General features: G+C 39.4%; 1 protein-coding gene across 2 annotated transcripts in view; it reads right to left on the reverse strand.

Annotated features, from left to right (window-relative positions):
* The window catches only part of LOC495229 (methylglutaconyl-CoA hydratase, mitochondrial), a 133,187-nt gene extending 119,635 nt beyond the window's left edge, over positions 1 to 13,552 (reverse strand). The window contains exons 1-3 of one of the 2 annotated variants that reach the window (XM_041564753.1): positions 13,301 to 13,552; positions 1,070 to 1,137; positions 707 to 794 (exon numbers count right to left, since the gene is read on the reverse strand). In XM_041564753.1, coding sequence (XP_041420687.1) covers positions 707 to 794; positions 1,070 to 1,137; positions 13,301 to 13,511 — 367 coding nt within the window. In that variant the 5' untranslated portion in view covers positions 13,512 to 13,552. The remainder of the gene's footprint in view (positions 1 to 706; positions 795 to 1,069; positions 1,138 to 13,300) is intronic. The other variant, XM_018259303.2, reaches the window with a different exon arrangement.
* Between the last annotated feature and the right edge of the window lie 6,654 nt (positions 13,553 to 20,206).

Genomic DNA, 20,206 nt, shown 5'->3' on the forward strand with positions numbered 1-20,206 from the left:
ACATTGTGTGCATGTCTGGATCAGCAAGAGGGTTATTTACTAAAAATTAAATTTTTCTCATAATTTGAATAAAACAAACTCAACCAAATTGCCATCCACGATTGTACCTTATGTGTTAATAGAATAACTTGAAAAATGTGGTTCTGGAAAATTCTCAAGAAAAAAAAGAAAAACGAATAATATGAATTTTTCTGATTTGACTCCTGAATAACTCGTTTTTTTTGAGTTAACGCTGAAAACCCACAATTTTTTCAGATTATCGTACAAAACCCAGCGCAGAAAAAGGACATCTGCCATTGACTTCTACAAGACCTCGACAGGTTATGGTTAGGGGTTTTTTTTCCTCTAAAAATTTGAGTTTTTGGCACTAAAACAACTCAATCTGGCCTTTAATAACCCCCCCATGTGTGCAATAGGAGCATGCCTTCACCAGAACACTGTGTTGGTGAGTTGCCCCAGTTACAGGCAAGGAGGTCTCTCTGACAAATTATACAAAGGAGATAAATGGGGAATCAGGGATATAAAAGTGTGTACATAGAGAAGCTATGCATAGGAATAAAAACAGCCCTGAAAATTAACGCTGATAATACAACCCCATATTGTTGTATTATCTTATATTTGTGCAGTATCCATTATTCTAGCATAGTGAAGCGAAGTTTCAAAAACAAAGTTCATTAACAAAGTCTTCATATGTTTGTCATTTTACCTGCACAAAAGACTCCAGGAACTTCACTCCGTAAAACCACTGTCCTTACTTTGTTATTACCCTTCAGAGAATCTATCATCTTCATCATCTATGCAATATAAAAACATGAAAAGCAATGATTAAGAAAAGGTTTTTACCCCAGACCTATATAACCAGACCGTAATGTGACATGAGATACAAGTTATCCTAATGTATATTTAATTAAATCCTTATTATATTCTGTCATATTCAAAGTGTTACCAACCAGAAATGCATATAATAAATACGACATTACATTAAATATTACAACTCTTCATTTCCTTTTAAAAATATCTCAACTAACCACAAAGAATTTTGAGTAGAAAAGAAGAATCAGTCACTTACCGATTTAACCAGACTTTTACTAATTGCATTTTTGGCCTGTGGTCGATTTATCCCAAGTACCACAATACCTGCCAATAAAAAAAAAAAAAAGAAAAAGCATTAAAACATCTTTCTGCAAGCAAAATACTAATTTGAAACTGTAAAGTGAACCTTTCATTGATATAAACATGCACCAGAACTGTTGAGAATGCCTAGTACAGGTATGGGATCTTTTATCCAGAATGCTTTGGTTCTGGGTTTTCCAGATACTGTATGTGATCTTTCCATTTAAGTGATACCTTAAGACCGAGAACGCTCATGGAACTCAGCCCAGAAACGTAAGTACAGGTATGGGACCTGTTATCCAGAATGCTCGAGACCTGGGGTGTTCCAGATAACAGATCTTTCCGTAATTATGATCTGTGTACATTAAGTGTACTAGAAAATCATGCAAACATTAAATAAACTCAATAGGCTGGTTTTGCACCCAATAAGGATTAATTATATCTTAGTTGGGATCAAGTACAAACTACTGTTTTGTTATTATCAGTCTATGTAATTCAAACACATGAGGTTGCATATTTGGACATAAACTTTTTCTGCTTGTTCTTTTCTGCCTGGTGGAAGAATGCATTTATTTTGAGTGTCTGCTCCACAAGTTTTTCGTTCTGTTTTTTTATTACAGAGAATTGTTTTAAAAAAAATTGTATTGTTTGGAGGTTTCTGGATAACGAATCCCATACCTGTACTACTTAGTTATTGGTGGGGGGGTTATGCATAATGAAAAAAGTGTAATTGTAAGCAACTTTACAATATATATTTCTTTCATTTCCCCTTTCAAATAAGTAAAAGACACAGACTGTGTATAAAAAGCACAAATACATTTGTTTCAAATGCATCAAAATCTGCACCGATAAGGACTGCATATGTTGGCATGTACACATTCTTAGGCATAACTCAGCTGTTTAAGGTGAAAATAAATGAATACAGCCTGGTCCTTCATTATAAACACAGAAGACTATTTTCTTTATTTTGGGGCCCTGTTTTAAAGGGTCAAAGTTACAACTTTACAACATGTAGTAACCTTAATCTAATGTTACTGAAAACATTAGACAGCAATTCATACATCTTTGACAGAATTCCTCCTTCATTCTGCCCGTCAAAAATCTTAATCATTCCATAGGAATTCATACTATTTTAGCAGGATTAAGATGCAGAAGTCAGTGTTAACATTCTAGATTAGTCACAATTATGCTGAAGTTGCGTCAAAATTAAACTTTTCATTCAAAGGTAAATTTTACAAAGCGATGAAATCACAAAAACTGGCAAAACCAGAATGTCAAACCTATGTTATTACTTTGACACGTAACAAAATGTGCCCTGTTTATGTCAAGGTCATTTTATATAATCCACGTCTTTAAGTCAATATAGATGAACCTTGATAATGTGATAATATTTATTTAGTACTCTGTTCCTGAGCTATTTGAAAAACTATTTAAAACAGTTTCTTATTTACAAAAATATTTTGCAGAGAAACATTGTCAGCAATTACCTCTACATCTTTTTGATCAGCGTTACTATGCTCTGAGCACTCAGCACACTAAATAGCTATATAAAACTGAAACCAAACAGTTAATTTGTTCCAAAAGGCAGAAGAAGTAGCCAGTGTAATCATTAGGTGGCTATACACACAGGTTGATAAAAGGAGACGACTTGTCCTTCTGGGCCAATCAGCCAGATATCGACCAGACATGGTTTAAAAATCCCATTGGTGCAAGGATCGCATCGGCTGATTGATGATAGCCTGCATTCCCATCGTTGTGATACAATCGATTAGCCCAAGGACCAAATGATCAGATCGGGCCCATATCACCCATCTTTATGTGGACACATATCATGGAAAGATTCGCTTGTTTGTCAACCCAGCCAAAGGAGCAGTTCTTTACATTTTTGACAAGCTTTTATGAAAGGAAAACGATACCCCCCCCCCCCGAACAAAAAAAGATATTGCATAAAACTGCTCATGTGTAAAACCCTGCTTCATGTAAATAAACCACTTTCATAATAATATACTTTTTTAGTAGTATGTGCCATTGGGTAATCATAAATAGAAAATTGCCATTTTGAAAAATAAGGGCCGTTCCAGGGATTGTAGGATTCACTGTGCATACAAACAAACAATATGTTAGGTCACATGATCCAATTAACAGACAGAGTTGTGTCTTTTGCTTCCACACTTCTTCCTGTTACAGTTAGAATTGAAGTATTTCTGGTCAGGTGATCTCTGAGGCAGCATACAGACCATCACAAAATGGTGGTTCAAGGCAAGAGATGTAAAATGACAATATTACTTTAAATATAAATACCAGTTTGCTAAGATTCTTTAATATGCCACTTCCTTTGATATAAACTAAGTATTCATTTTTTGGGTATATTTTTCCTTTAAATAGTTACAAAGTAGATCGGGTTGATAAAGACACATGAATAGCAAGTTAGCCCTCTTGTCAAGTAAATCCTGCCTATCATCTATTTCCCTCCTGACATCTGACCCTTTCTTGAAACTATCTGCCAGACCGTACAACAGCTCTTGCTGTAAAATAACATTTTCACTATTTAAGATGACACCTCCTATCTTATAATCTTAAAAGATGAGTTTGTGTGCTCTGTTAGGAAACAATAAATAAACAACAATAAACATTTACAGTGCACAACTAGAAGGAATGCAGTATTACTAGGTATCATATATAGCAAATAACACATTCTCTCTGTTAAAATTTTAGGAGCTTATCTACTAAAACTCAAATGAATCTAATTTTTTTTATGAAAACAAAGCCGACCAAACTCCCTTCCACGAATTTATACGCTTATAGAAAGTTAAAGGGGTTGTTCACCTTTAAGTTAACTGTAAGTATGTCATAGAATGGCAAATTTTAACCAACTTCTCAATTGGTCTTCATTATTTAAGTTTTTTTAATTATTGGCCTTCTTTTTCTGATTCTTTCCAGTTTTCAAATAGAGGACACTGACCCCATCTAAAAAAAGCAAATGCTCTGTAAGGCTACACATTAAGGGGCACATTTACTTACTCGAGTGAAGGAATAGAATAAAAAAAACTTTGAATTTCAAATGGTTTTTTTTGGCTACTTGGAACGATTCGAACTAAAAATTGTTCGAATATTCGACCATTTGATAGTCGAAGTACTGTCTCTTTAAAAAAAACTTCGACCCCCTACTTCGCCACCTAAAACCTACCGAACTTCAATGTTAGCCTATGGGGAAGGTCCCCATAGGCTTTCTAAGGTTTTTTTGGTCGTAGAAAAATCGTTCGATCGATTGATTCTTCGAATTGTTCGATTCGAAGGATTTAATCGTTCGATCGATCGATTTTTCGTTCGTTCGTTCACTCGATCAAACTAATTGCGGTAAATCCTTCGACTTCGATATTCGAAGTCGAAGGATCTACATTCGGCAGTCGAATATCGAGGGTTAATTAACCCTCGATATTCGACCATATGTAAATGTAACACTAATTTGGTTACTGTCTCTTTAAATCACCACTTACCCGTGGCAATCCAGGGGCCCTGAGTCCCTTTTGCATTGAAAAGTACTGGGAACTGGGAATTACAGCGCAGTGCCTCCACCTAGTGAACACTGAGGAAGACACCTCAGGGGGTTACACTAGGAATAATAAAACACACAGTTTGCAATTTGAACCAATATAAACTTTATATAAACAAAAAGTAAACACTTGGGCAACTAATACACTCTGCACTCCTACACTGGGGACACGTGGGACACTCCCTAAACCACTATTAGGTGCTTAACTGTTGCTTCACACAGTCCTTGGTAGATATCACAGTCCTTGGTAGATATCACAGTCCCAATCCTCCTGAAGGGGTTAATAATCACACAGTTCAAATGATTGTCCCTTCCCCAGAGCTCTTACTCCCCAGGTAACGCTACCTTATTCCCCAAAAGTACCTCTCCCTTTTGAATGTTGGCAGCAGCTCTCTCGTAGCAGGTAAAGGGTTAACAGCTGTCTTCAGTATGGGGCCCCACGCTTGTATCCGTGCCAGTATCCTCCCTTGGGTGGCTCACTCACCGGGGTGCTCTCAGAGGAATTCACACTGGAGATCACACACAGCTCTGCAGCAGAATCAGTCTCACTAGTGGCACCTTTCTCCTTCTGAGTTTGCAGCAACTTGGCAGGGGACAGGCTGGGCTCAATCTCCCCAGATTCAGCAGCTTCTTCTCTGCACCTCACAGTCTTACAGCTACTCACGCTGGCTCTCTCAGCTCTCTTCCTGGGAGACCCTGTGCTTTTGGCTCCAAAGTCAGGCACACCCTTTCTCCCCAGGATGCACTGGGGTTCCCAGCCAATCGGGTCACTATCCAGCATGCAACTGGGCTGGATGATGTCACTGGAAGACAAACAGGGGAAGGATTCTTCCTGTCCCCTACATAAATCTGCCCCTGCGAGGCACATTTATTAAAGGTCAAATTTTGAATTCAAGTGAGTTTTTTAAAGATCTATTAAATTCGAATATACTCGAAATTCGACTGGGGGGTTATTTATAAAAAAAAAAAAATCAAATACTAAAAACAAAAAAAATCTAAAACTCAGACAAATTTAACCGACTCAAAAACTTGAATCGAATTCGACTAAACTTGGTTTGAGTTTTATCTTCAAAAAGAACTCGAATGACAGGAAGGCTACTAACATGTCCAAATTGGTCCTTCTCCCATTGACTTATACATGAACTCGGCAGGTTATAGGTTGTGAATAGTCAAATTTGAGTTCTTAAAGGGCCAGAGCATGATAAATCTCAAAATTCTAATTAAAACTCAAATCGAGTTTGGATAATTCACAATTCAAATTTGAGAGTTTTGACCATAAAAAATTCGACCTTTAATAAATCTGCCAATATTGTAATTGCTACTTTTTATTACTCATCTTTCTATTCAGACCCTCTTCTATTCATGCTCCATTCTCTTAAATCAATACATGGTTGCTAGGTTAATTTGGACACTAGCGACCAGATTGCTGAAATTGCAAACTAGAGAGCTGCTGAATAAAAAGCTAAACAAATCAAAAACCACAAAAAATAAAAACCAATTGCAATTTGTCTCCTAAAAGCATTCTCTACCTCATACTAAAAGTTAACACAAAGGTGAACCCTTTAACGAAATATATGTATAAAAGATATAGGGAGCTTATGATGGAATGATAAATTATGAAATAACAATATTGTCTACAGACACTGCTTGCATACCTCTGCAAACCAGAATCTGGTGCAGAGTGAAGGAAGGAATCAGAACCCCCTTCTTGGGGCACTCCACAAAAGCATCACTGACACACATATGCACAGGGGGAAACCCCTATAGTTTATTGTGTCAAAATTGAGAGATGTTTCTCCCCATGCTTGCCTGCCTGCATTCATGTACCATTCCTGCTTTTGGGATGATGAATCAAGAAGCAATGCTGATGCAACATTACAGTTCACATTGATTTTGCATATAAAGTTCCTGCTTCATAAAATGCAATGCGACTGCAAAAAGGTTTTGCGCTGTCCATTAGACAGAATTGTTCTCGGCAGGCTCTACATTTCACTGATGTGAAACAGTACAAAATGAACTAAATGCTAAATATATATCGAATATGTTTGAATATTTGTTTTAAATAGCTGCATTCTTTTGAAATAAATCAGGTTGCTACGGTAACAGCTGCAGCTTTCTTCTCAAAATAATTCCCAGGCTAAAGCAATAGCCGCCGCAATTTATTATACCTCTGACATTACCCAAAGCAGAATGGAACAATGTGGTGGGATTACTATATGTACGCTTCATGACTCACTCAACTGTGGGGGCCTTAAACTACTAAGCAACATAGTCAGTGGTAAGTTATTCATTTTATCCTCATTCATATAAGTTCAGTATAAAGAAATAAATCTGATTCATGCCCCTTAAATCTTTGATATCAAAATGCTGGAATCACTTATGCTTTACGGTCGCAATAGAAGCAGTCTGTGGTTGCCACTATTAGAGAGGTCCCTGGTAATATCTTTTAGTTAAGGGAAAATATCAGGACTGAACTATTCTATTTACAAACTTATCTTAGAAGCAGTCTCTGGTAGCCACTATTAGGCTAGAGACAGGTGTTTCTCTGCAGGCCGAGAATCCACTACCCCACTAGTTTTCCGCTCCTGCTCTGCCTGCACCCAGAAGCAGGGTGTAGGGTGTAGACAGGTGCAGTGCATTTTGCATTTCTCACTGAAATCCACCCGCAGTTACAAAGACAAGGGGAGCAACAAGGATCATCTGGCCCTAGTCTTAGAGAGGTCCCTGATACTATAGTAAAGAGGAAATATCTGGACAGAATTATTCTATTTACAAACTTATCTTCAAGACACAACAAAAGGTTCCACCTCGATCTGAGAACCTGTGCTATACATCATACAGTCCTAAGAAAAGCCTAAATATACATCATACAGTCCCAAAAACACAGCCTGAGAAAACTAGGGTCCTATAGGGAAAGCAAACCAAACATTTAGTTCAGTTACAAAATGTCATCTCTATTAATACATAACTGGTGCTCCGTTTGCCTAGAGCAAAGGAAGCCTTAATAAAAAAAAAGGACAGAGCATGTATAGAGACATATTACTGAAAGGGAAATGATGAACACTAACTTGATTTCAGAAACAATACAGAACTTTTTTTATATTGATAATACAGTAGACCCCCATTTTTCAGGGGACCAGAAAAAAATGTTGTGAAATCAAGGAAAATGTAAAATCAGGAAAATTTATTATGCATAATATATATAGGTGGGATCACAAAACAAAAATTTAAAATGAGGGAAAACGTAAAATCAGGGGATGTAAAATTGACGTTCCACTGTATTTACAATGTTTCATTTATCCATATATGATATGGCTAAAAAAGGTTTTTTGAAAAGCCTAAATTTGGGATGGAGGAAAAAACAGTAGTTTTCTAAGAACCCAAAAAAACGAGAAAATAACTTCTCACAACAAAGAAATAACTTACTTTGAATAAAAACTAACTAAGGATGTTAAAATGCAGAGTATAACATTTGGTGTCTGTCCAAAGCCAGCACATACAGTAGAGTAAATGAGCAAGGATTTCCTCTACTTAGTAGACTTAAAGACCTTAACTATTGCTACATCAGTAAACATCTAATGAGCTTAAAGTAGCTTTCAGATAGAAACTGTAGCAATTATAATGATATACTTCACTCTGTTACAGTGTTATCCTATTAAGTCAATAGATGATGCAACATTAACCGAAGGAATTGCAACAGTGTATCTGATTTAGTGGCATACTGCAGTGCCATCAGCCAGTCTGACCATTATATTATAATGCATCAAAGGCACCTGCCAGCCCATTCCCATTCAACATCAATTATGTTCTAAGTAGAGTTTTGGCCTATTTTCACCAAGATTGATAATTTGCTACAACATCTGCAATTTACTAAAAGACAAGTATGACAAGTTTTGGCAAATAGCTTTGCATTGGTGAATTTACATATTTTCACCAGGTGAAATATCTGTCTTCACCAATTTACTAAAACTGCAATTGTGAATTTTTCACCAAGAGAAATTATAAAGGAAGAGGATTCACTTTTGCATCTCATTATTTACATCCCTACCACCCAGGAGCGATCCTGTCCATTTTGCCGTTTGAGGCGGCCTTCATTTTGCCTCCCCACGGCACTCACCTTTCAGCTCTGGCGGGGGTCGGGCAGTCCACGTCGCGCTGGAGGGGGTCGTGGGCGGTCCACATCGCAATTGTGCTCTCTGCACTAGAAAAGCTGAATTTCCAGGTTTAAAAACGGAAATTCGGCTCTTAGCTAACAGGATCGGCATTTTTGCCGCCCCTGGCAACCCCTGAGGCGAGTGTCTCAACTCGTCTCATTGGTGGAGATTGGTAGAGATATTTCCTAACTGCAATTCTATGGGGAAATCACTGAAGAAGTTTCACAGCGAATTTAGGCAAGGAAGAAAATTAACACATTTCTCTAACGTCATTGGGGGACACAGGAACCACTGGGTTAAGCTCCTCCAACCAGGAGGTAGGACACTGATAATAAAAAAGGTGCTTAATCCTTCTACCTCAGTTTTTTCAGTGTCCTCGAAGAGGAGGTAGGATCATGGTCTCTAGAGAGACCCTACGAAAGGAAATCTTCGGTCAGTGATTAGCACTGACAGGTGGGACAGGACCCAAGGACACACCTGAGATCAAATAGTCAGCCCCCTACGCGGGACACCTCTGTGTAAGGGTCATAAGACTTATACTAAGCAGACCATTCGGGCCGACAAGTTTTTTACCACGGATAGAGGTAAAGGCAGAGAGCTTACCCCGATACACGGCTGAACTCTCCGGGACAGACGGGGACGGTGGTTACGTTTGGCAGTAGCAACCCGTGGTTCTTCTCCCAGGCTTCCCCTCCCTCTTGTCTCTTAGGCACGCTCACGCTACTTTGGTACCTGTTCTCCCTGCACACACAGTCCGGAACGTCTGGGCGAAGTGGTTGCGGCGTCAGCGCATATTGGGCACACTTGAGTGACGTCAGCCGTCGCGCGTCTCAGTTCAGCGTGCAGTTTCGGATTTCGTTTTTTGTCGGAGACTTGGCTGTGCGTCTCCAGAGCAGTTTCCTCTGTAACAACCGGGAGGCAGGTGCCAGGGGACTAGCAGTGCTGGGACAACATAAAGGAGGGGGGAGGAAGTGGGCAAGACTGTTAGCAGACATGTTTACCGGGGGGGAGATGAACAAAGCCTCGGCCGTGGTCACATATTTTCCTTGCACCTCATGCATCTTCGGTGGCTGCACGTCGAGCATTGTGGTTAAAGAATTGGACTGCAGATTTGAGCTCTAAGAAGTCTCTAACATCCTTGCAATTTAAAGGAAAGCATCTATTTGGAGAGGAATTAGAGAACATAATTTCCCAGGCAACAGGAGGAAAGAGTACACTGTTGCCTCAGTCCAAGGCTCGGTTGGGATCAAGTTCCAAAAATGGCCGATTTTTTCGAGGTTCAAGTTTTCGGAATCCAAGGGGAACACAGACATCAGAAACCTACCGTTCCAAGGGGAGGTTCCAACAGAGAAACAAGCATCAGTGGCAGAATCGAAAGACCAACAACAAGCCAGCCACTGACAAGGCACACTCCCAATGACTGGGCATGGCCGCAGGACCTCGATCGAGCCGCAGGTGGAAGACTCGGGAGGTTCCAAGAGACGTGGGTCAGAGAGGTGTCCGACAGCTGGGTTCAGAGGCTGGTCAGCGGGGGCTACAGATTGGAATTTCAAGCCCCTCCACCCTGATGTTTTCTCGTTTCCAGAGTACCTTTACGAGAGCCAAAGTGTGAGGCCTTTTTTGGGACCGTAAGAACACTACTACAATCAGGAATAGTGGTGCCAGTTCCATTCGAACAGCGCTTCGAAGGTTTTTATTCAAATTTATTTCTGGTGCCAAAGAAGGATGGGTCCTTCCGTACAGTATTAGACCTGAAGGCTCTAAACAAATTCATAAAATATTCTCGTTTTCACATGGAATCCATTTGTTCAGTCATCAGGTCCATGAGAAAAGGGGAGTTTTTAGCGTCCCTGGATATCAAGGATGCATATCTTCATGTTCCAATTTGGTCAGGACATCACAAGTTCCTGAGGTTTGCCTTTCTTCAGCAACATTACCAGTTTGTAGCACTGCCATTCGGCTTAACGTCAGTGCCGAGGGTATTTACGAAGGTCATGGCAGCCATGACAGCGACGCTACAACTTGAGGGGGATCTCAATTATCCCATACCTGGACGACATACTGGTGAAAGCAGATTCATTGTCGATGGCCACAAGGAATGTGTCTATCACCGTGAAAATGCTGGAATCCTTCAGATGGATGATCAATCGGCAGAAATCATCGCTAGAGCCCAGCCACGTAATGCAGTTTCTGGGGCTAGTGTTCAATACAAGCTCGCAGAGAGTAATTCTACCGGAGAAGAGACAGTCAAAAATCAGAAGCATAATAGGACGACTGCTCCAGAGCCGCACACCCACCATACGATTCTGCATGCAGGTTCTGGGGTTAATGGTGGCAGCAATGGAAGCTGTACCATGGGCACAGTATCACCTACAACCTCTGCAGCTATGCATTCTCCGCAGATGGAAGAAGGGTTCACTCGAACAGACCATTTTTCTCGACAGAGCAGCGAGAGAGTCCTTGAGCTGGTGGATGAATCCATCAAGGGTGACGCAGGGACAGTTGTGGGAGGACCCACAGTGGGTGCTATTAACACCCACGCAAGTCTGACCGGATGGGTACAGTCGGACAATGCAACTGCAGTAGCTTATCTGAATCATCAGGGAGGCACAAGGAGTGTATCAGCATGGAAGGAGACGCAGAAGATAATAGATTGGGTAGAGTGCCGCCATGTAGTGGTAACAGCGATTCACATCCCAGGAGTCCTAAACTGGGAGGCAGATTATCTAAATCATCTGGATCCGGGAGAATGGGAGCTTCTACCGGACGTTTTCAGCCTGCTGGTAGACAACAACAAAGCTTCCAAGGTTTCTTTCAAGATCCAGGGATCCAACAGCGGAAGGAGTGGATGCAATGATGTTCCCTTGGAATTTTTTACAGGGCGTACGTGTTTCCACCGATTCCCATGATACCAAGGATCCAAAAGAGCTTTCCACCGGCACATCTGACTTTGATGATAGTGGCTCCTTTTTGGCCAAGAAGAGCATGGTTTTCAGACCTAATCTCCATGGCACAAGGAGATTGGTTCAGATTGCCACCAAGGCAGATCTGCTGCGCCAGGGACCAATTATACACCCCAATCCAGCATTGCTGTCTTTAACGGCTTGGCGATTGAGACAGCTATCCTGAAGCGTAGGGGGTTCTCGGATAAGGTGGTGGAGACGATGATCAGAGCCAGGAAGCCAGTTTCCGCAAAGGCCTATTACATAGTCTGGAAGGCATACAGTATGTGGTGTGAAAGGAATCAGACACCTTTCGAACAGGATTGATAATGTGCTCCAATTCCTTCAGCAGGGACTGGATGGCTGACTTAAGCTATCTTCCTTAAAGGTGCAGGTCTCGGCATTATCTGTATCTTCCCTCCCTGGTTGATTTGTTTTTATTTTTCAAGGGACTGCTTTGGTAAGTCCCAGTGGTTCCTGTGTCCCCCAATGACGTTAGAGAAAAGGAGATTTTTTTGTATAACTTACTGTTAAATCTCTTTCTCTCTAGTCCATTGGGGGATACAGGACCTTCCGAGCATTTTCTCTGTATTTTAGTTGCATTAATTCCTTAAATTGTGTTCTATTCTTGGTTGGTATATTAAACTGAGGTAGAAGGGTTAAGCACAGGGGATATATTAAAAGGGGAGGAGCAACAAATGATTTTATATTATCAGTCTTCTGCCACATCCCATAACCCATTGTTACCGGAGAATTTTACCATTCTCAGATACTGAACACTGCAGTACATGTTTAGCTAGATTCATTAGTCATTCTGGGCTGAGGTGGCACAGTACATCTTTAGGTGGGTGTATTATTTATAGGAGAGTGGCATCCTCCTAGTCAAGCAGGCTTGACTCCATGTAGCCTGCAGAGTTCAGTTGCATGTAAATGTGACGGAGTTCTCCAGTATAACCGGGCTGTGGGGAATGTTAGGGTGGGTTTAACAACAATAGTACAGTTGTACTATGATCAATAAGTACATCAGAATCATTCTAGGAATGCAGCTTAAATTAATTTTGGGGATGAGACTTACTCCAATGTCAGTGTGGCTTGTGGTTTTTAAAGGTATACTGTCATGGGAAAACATGTTTTTTTTTTTTTTCAAAACACATCAGTTAATAGTGCTGCTCCAGTAAAATTCTGCACTGAAATCCATTTTTCAAAAGAGCAAACAGATTTTTTTATATTCAATTTTGAAATCTTACATGGGGTTAGACATAGTGTCAGTTTCCCAGCTGCCCCCAGTCTACTCCTTCTTCCCATATGACAAAAGATCCCATCCTCCTTTAGCGTTAGACATGAATAATGACGTCCAACCATTCCTATATGTATGCAGTGCTGAGTCAGATCATCTGTTCATAACGTTTTACTATCTACTATTTGTTAAGTTGCTTTGTTAGGTTTAATTTGTTAACATTCTGTACTATTTTCCTTTTATTTACTATCTATCCCATTTTTATTCACAGAGTTGTCAACCCGTGACGTCATGCAGTTACCTTGATCGTCACCTTCCAAGTATCTGACCCTTAGCTCGTCTTCGCCCTTCTCGGCCGAGCTGTAATAGCGCTCCCCGTGGCCGCACCCATTGACACCCACCTTTACCTGCGCTGCTGGGGGGGTGCGAGGTAGCAGCCACGAGGCGGCGCGTGAAGTCAGCCTGCCTCCACTGCCGCAGCTTAAGACCCTCAGACCAGCCAGAGCTGCCATGTTTGGTGACGTCACTGGAACGCAGCGCCGCCACCAACATCACCACCGGTGCTGGAACACAGAGGCTGCTGCTGTTTGCTCGCTCTAACAGTTGTTCATAAAGCTTGATTTAAAAAAGTAGTTTTTTTTGTTGTGTCAACTTGACAGGTGTAGAGTCGGCTAGAGCTGCGTTGTTGTCATTTGGACATTGATACTTTAAGGCTACTTGCAAATCATTTAAACATTAAATAAAGCCCAAAGACTGTTTTTTACCTCCAGTGTGGATTTATTATCTTAGTTTGGATCAAGTACAAGCTACTGTTACTGCTATTATTACAAAGAAAAGGGAAATTGTTTTTTTTTTAAATAAGGGTTATTTGATTATAATGGATTCTAAAGGAGAATCCTATTCCGTAATTTGGGGCTTTTTGGATAATGGGTTACCAGATAACGGATCCCATACTTCTATAAATATTTTGTGGCGAAGAAGAAAAGTAAAAAACAAAATGATGTCTAGACGTCGTCTGTTTGTAAATACTAAAAGGGATCTGAAAAACTAAATTTTGCTCAGTTACTTATTTTTAGATGTTAGGAGATCTATCTGCCTATTAGTATTACACAACCTTCTGTACTTGTACATATTCGAACAGGACAAACAATTAATAAGACAGTAATATGTGTGCCTGGTGCCTGCTCAAATGATACCACATAACACCAACTACAGTAGGTCTGTTGGAACAAAATATTTATTTTCCTTATATAAATGAGAGGGAAATTGGCCAATTCCCATCAGTCCTTTCTTATTTCCAACACAGGTCTGTAGAACACTCTGTCTACATCTAATTGTTGTTAGCGTGGAATAATAGAAGAAAAACTGGCACTCAGAGCTCGATGCATGCGGGCAAAGCCCTGCGTGTCCATTACAATGTAACGTTTCGGGGGCGGCCCCCTTCGTCTGACGAAGGGGCCCGCCCCCGAAACGTTACATTGTAATGGACACGCAGGGCTTTGCCCGCATGCATCGAGCTCTGAGTGCCAGTTTTTCTTCTATTATGCTGACTACAATTGGGGTTGCTGATCCCTTCTGACTGTGCACCGGGCCAACTTATGCTGGAGAGGCCAGGGTGTGCTGGTGGGTTCTGGAAATTGGACCGTTAGCGTGGAATGCCATTGTTCTCTGGTGGGCCCTACATGGCCTAGAGTGATGCTGCGAAAAAAAAAGGGTTAAAGGAACATTAACAACCAAAAAATGAAAGTGATGAAAATATAATGTACTGTTGCCCTGCACTGGTAAAACTGTTGTGTTTGATTAAGAAAAACTACTTTAGTTTATATAAACAAGCTGCTGTGTAGCAATGGTGGAAATTGAAAAAAGGCTATATGGTACAGGTTAAACAGTGGATAATAGATAAAACCAATATGTTCTACAGAGCTTATCTGCTATCTTCTGTGTAACTTGAAAAATATAAACAATAGTAGTGTTTCTGAAGCAAACAAAGCAGTTGTACCAGTGCATGGCAGCACTGCATAATAGAACTCATATTATTTCCTCCAAGACCTTCCCCTGTCCCTCAGATATCACTCACAGTAAACATCACCACCTTTCATTCTACCACACAGACTCACATCTGTCTTTTTCACCACACATCCAAACACTTGCAAGGTCTTGTCGTATTCAACTGCGCAACATTGCCCGAATATGACCGTATCTCAGTTTAACCAAAACACTTATTCGGTCTCTTCTCATCTCCCGCCTTGATTACTGCAACCTACTGCCTGCAGGTATTCCAACAAGTCACCTTTCACAACTCCAATCTGTTCTAAATGCTGCTGCATTTATCTCACTGCTCAACATCAGCTGCTCCCATTTGCATATCCCTTCACTGGCTCCCAATCCCCTCCAGAATCAAATTCAAATTACTAACACTTACATTCAAGGCCTTAACAGTGAAGCTCCCCCTTATATTTAATCTCTGACCTCCAAATACATTCCACGCAACCTTCGCTCTGCTTCTGACCTTCGCCTCACTTCTCCTCTCTTAACTTCTGCCCATTCTCATCTTCAAGACTTCTCTCAGGCCTTTGCTTTTCTCTGGAACTCTCTGCCACAAACTTTCAGACTTACTCCTTCTTTACAAACTTTCAAATGCTCCTTAAAGACCCACCTGTTTAAAGAAGCTTAATTAATGCACCTTAATTAATCAACCATTGCTGTATCATAAATCACAAAATTGTTTTTAAAATCGTAATGTCTCAATTGTATCCTAACCTTTATTCTGTAAACTCTCACATGCAGGGGCCTCTAATCCGATTGTACTCTTTAAACCCTTGTTTGTTATTCACCATTTATCCCCAATTGTTATAAACTAAGGAAAAGCACTGCGTAACTTGTCGGTGCTATATAAATAAATGATGATGATTATATTGCTATTACTTTAAAACACTTTAATTGCTATTACTTTAAAACACTTTAATTTTTTGATGTTACAATTTCTTTAAGTTTTGTAAGTCTTCAAGCACTCCTACTGCTGCTTTAGTTGTCCTATGGCAAATTTGCTCTTCTGGTGAGTCAAGCACAGGCAGACTATTTTAAGTAACTGCCAGTCCCTTCAAGTAACCTAAAAAAATAGGCATACACAGAACAGCAAAGTGGGGTACCAACAGTAACAAAGTAGCAAGTGCAACAGGAAGATCACTACAGTGTCCCTAAAGAACTAAAGCTTAACTAAAGAAGTAGGTAAAAATGTTTTAAGTTTTGGGCTTCTGTACCAGGCCGAGGAAACCACAGCCCTTTAGCAGGGAAGATCTGTGTCTCCAAAGATGCCCCAGTAGCTCCCCATCTTCTTTTCTGCTGATTCACTGCACATGGTCCATGGTGCTGTCACTTACTGAGCTTAGGGACCCACTCACAATATACAGTACACATAGAATATTAATGTCACAATATAAGGCTGATTAGTAATTAATTCAGATAATTACTACATGGCAGCACAGAAACCAGTGCAATTAGCATCAAAATTTAATAATCAGCCCTGTAGCATCAGCTTACATTACAGACAAACCTCATTTTCTGCTTGAAAATTAGCGATGAACCCTAAGCTTAGCTTCTCAATAGCTGCTCAGAGCCCACTGAGCATGTGAGTGTCACAGATACTTTCCAAGATGGTGACCCCATGTGACAAGTTTGAAGTCCTGGTTAATTGCTGCTTTTGACAAGCTGAAATAATAGGCTGGTGCAATAAGTTCAATATATAAAATATGGAATTTTTAACTATATCACTTTTTAGGGTTTAGTTCTCCTTTAAAGGAGAAGAAGTGCCCAGTGTTGGATAACTGCTTGCAAAATAAAAGTCCAGAAGATATCATTAATTTGCTCATTGGTAAAACTTAGCGGAGCCTTTCCATCTTCTCATGCAATGCATGAAGCAGTGATAAAAGATCAGTGTCACTTTTGCTGCTCCTGAAATTCTACTTTATAAAAACGTCAGCTATTTACACACTTCCTCATAGATAATTTTATGCTGTTATTGTGAATGGCCAAGATTGATCCTAATGGGAAGCTGCATCAACCAGATGCTGTGGTAGTTTTTCCTTCAGCTGCCAGCCCATGCATAGGTGCTCCATTTCAACCCCCTTAGATGTTGACTTTCTTTCAGCTGGACATTTGCAACTAAATCTGGCAGTCGGGCTAACTAATTACTGTCCTCCTACATATATTACTGATCTTGCCTTGATAAACCAAACAGTTGCAGTCAATTACCAAACCATTTTGTAGGGCCCAATGTATTGTGAAGTTTGTTGGTCTGAGCTCTGATCAAGCAAGTGTGCACTGGTGCAGGTGGTGAAATGATGATTCTGTAAATCTGTGTGATCACATTTACTCTGGGCATGGAGCAACAAGTCAGGAACTGGAAGAAGGAAGCAAGAAGAAATTGCCTCTTGCAATCAAATTGTATGTAACTGATGCATGTCTGGATGAGTTGGCAAACTCTTGCAATGTGTTCAACTCTTTCTGAGTATGTAAGTCTACTTGTCTTGTACAGATCCTTTGAAGACTTTTTTGGATTGCATTCAATCACTCCAGAATTCTGCCAATAAATTGTGTCAGTGCATGCATAGTTAATCAACAGATTAGGGAATGAGAGGAGCAGTACCTCTTTACTTTAAATTAATTTGGGCTGTCAGGCCAAATTAATGGAAGAACATGTATTCCTGCATATAGCCAGTTGTACGGTATCCATTCCTTCAGTCAATGAACAGTTTTGTTAGATAACTTGCAAGGACAGTGTATGACTACCTTTAGTACATAGTAATTTACGATAGTTTGTGTAGGACAACAATAAAAAAGCACAAAAAGGTAATTACTTTATGTGGGCCTCTCTAATGGAGACTAAAACTGGTGGGATCACTTTAGAGTTTGGTGAAAATTGGTGTATCAATGATTTTCATCAGCATGTATTAAGATAGCTTGTCACCAGATTACACAATAACTGACTGACTTGTGAGGAGAGAGCACATTATACATACAGTTAAAAAGCTGATGCCAAAGTTTTTGTGTGAATTCTCCAAAGTGCAGCTCCTATAAGCCAAATATAGCCCACCAATTTCCCCTTGTCATTAAAGGGGTTGTTCACCTTTAGATTAACGTTTAGTATAATGTAGAAAGTGATATTCGGAGACAAATTGGGTTTCATTTTTTATTATTTTATTATTTAGCTTTTTATTCAACAGCTCTCTAGTTTGTAATCGGGTAACTAGGGTCCACATTACCCTAGCAATCATGCATATGGAATATGAATAGTAGAGAGCCTGTATAGAAAATAAAAAGTAGCAAGAATATAAAATTTTTATCTTTACAGATCATTTATTTTAAGATGGGGTCAGTGACCCCGATTTGAAAGATGGGAAGAGTCAAGAGAAGAAGAAGACAACTAATTAAAAAACTATAAAAAAATAAATAAATAATGAAGGACAATTGAAAAGTTGCTTAGAATTAGCCATTCTATAACATACTAAGAGTTACTTGAAGATGAACCACCCCTGTAATTTCTGTTTTTACAAATGTATCTTCTTCTCTTGTCCTCTCTGGAGCATGTTTATGTACAAGCCTTGTACACAAACATTAGTTCTAAACTTGCACATGAAATGAAGCAAAATTTGGAGTAGCTTAGTGGGGATACTGTGCTAAGAAGTGTTTGCTTAAGGGTAGGACTACATGCGATTTGACGATGGCGTTTTGTCGCCGCGCGTCGGATCACGCCGAAAACTTCTGTGTAGTCCTACCCTGAAATTTAGAATGCATGCTTCTTATCAGTTGCAAAAAAAGCAGTTTGTTTTCCATACTGGATGGATGTTTTATTTGGATAGGTAATTTAGAGCTATTTGTAGGAAAGGGAATGTAATGTATCATCTATTTTATTATGGGAGTTATGAAATCACATTTCTAGCACTGTTCAATGACTCAGTAGAATATAACGGATGTTACAACATGTAAAAGGTTGCTAAATACATTTTCAGCTGTTGATAATCTACTTTTATATGTGCCACCTGCTAAAAAAATACAGGGTCTTTCCAAGATAATGTTGTAACACAGACATTAAGTAACATGCTATACACTATTCCACTGACACAGAACTGCATGCATCCATGTGTAAAATTCTCATTCAGACATCAGAATACTGAGCATTTATAACAGTTTTAAAATGAAATATAAGAGGAGCAATTTTTGTTGGGTAGAAATCCATGCCTTCCTAGCTCATTTTCACTCAGTTGTAACAATTCATCAGGCAAGGGAAATCATATACACTGTGTGAGATAGTAAAGACTTTCTCTTGCCATAAAGCAACAATCTTATACATTCCGCAGAGTATATTCTTTTCTTTAACAAAAATAATTGTAGGAAGTATTGTACGTGAAATGAAATTGCAGGTTAGCCCATAATACTGATTTACTGCCTTTTCTATATTTTTATTTTAAGATACACTGACATTATGTATGCATAGGCAACTTTTTAAAAGTCATCTGTAGTACCAGCACCATTTTTTAAATTATGGTTTTGATAATATCGAAATGGTCTAAAAGCTAATTTACAAGCAATAAAAACACAAAACACATCACAACTTGTTGATCAATGAAATTATTTTGACATTTCAAATAAATAGTTATCTCAGTAACACACAGAAGTGTAATATAAATCAATCTGCATTGATACAATCACTGAATATTATAAGACATGGGAGACAATCATTGCATAGTTTATAAAAGTCCTATGTCAAAAGAAGGTTAACGTTGTTTTTATCTGGTTTGTCTTACACAACATGACCAAACAGATAAAAAGCTAAGGCATATGCAATGCTGAAAAAAAAGTGTCAATTGCTTTACTGTGAGCTTTACATGTTTCAGGGTCAATAGTTTTAAATATCCAAAATCAACGTCAGAAATTTTTATGCAGTGGCATTTCAGGTCATATATATCATGACACAATTTGAGTTCTGCGGAAAGGATTGCTTCATATAAATCATTAAAAAAACATTCCATAGGAGTAATGAAACTTCCTGTTACTGGATCCCTGTAGAGTGAAGTAAGGACAACAACTTAAGAAACCAGCTTCATTTAAAACTAAGATTTGAAAAGGGTGAGGGAAATACCTTATAAATAAATTCACAAATCTTTAAATTAACTTTTAGTTAATTGTGTGTGTAGTGAATCGAACGATC

Source organism: Xenopus laevis, chromosome 1L (assembly GCF_017654675.1).
Source record: "Xenopus laevis strain J_2021 chromosome 1L, Xenopus_laevis_v10.1, whole genome shotgun sequence".
NCBI lineage: Eukaryota > Metazoa > Chordata > Amphibia > Anura > Pipidae > Xenopus > Xenopus laevis.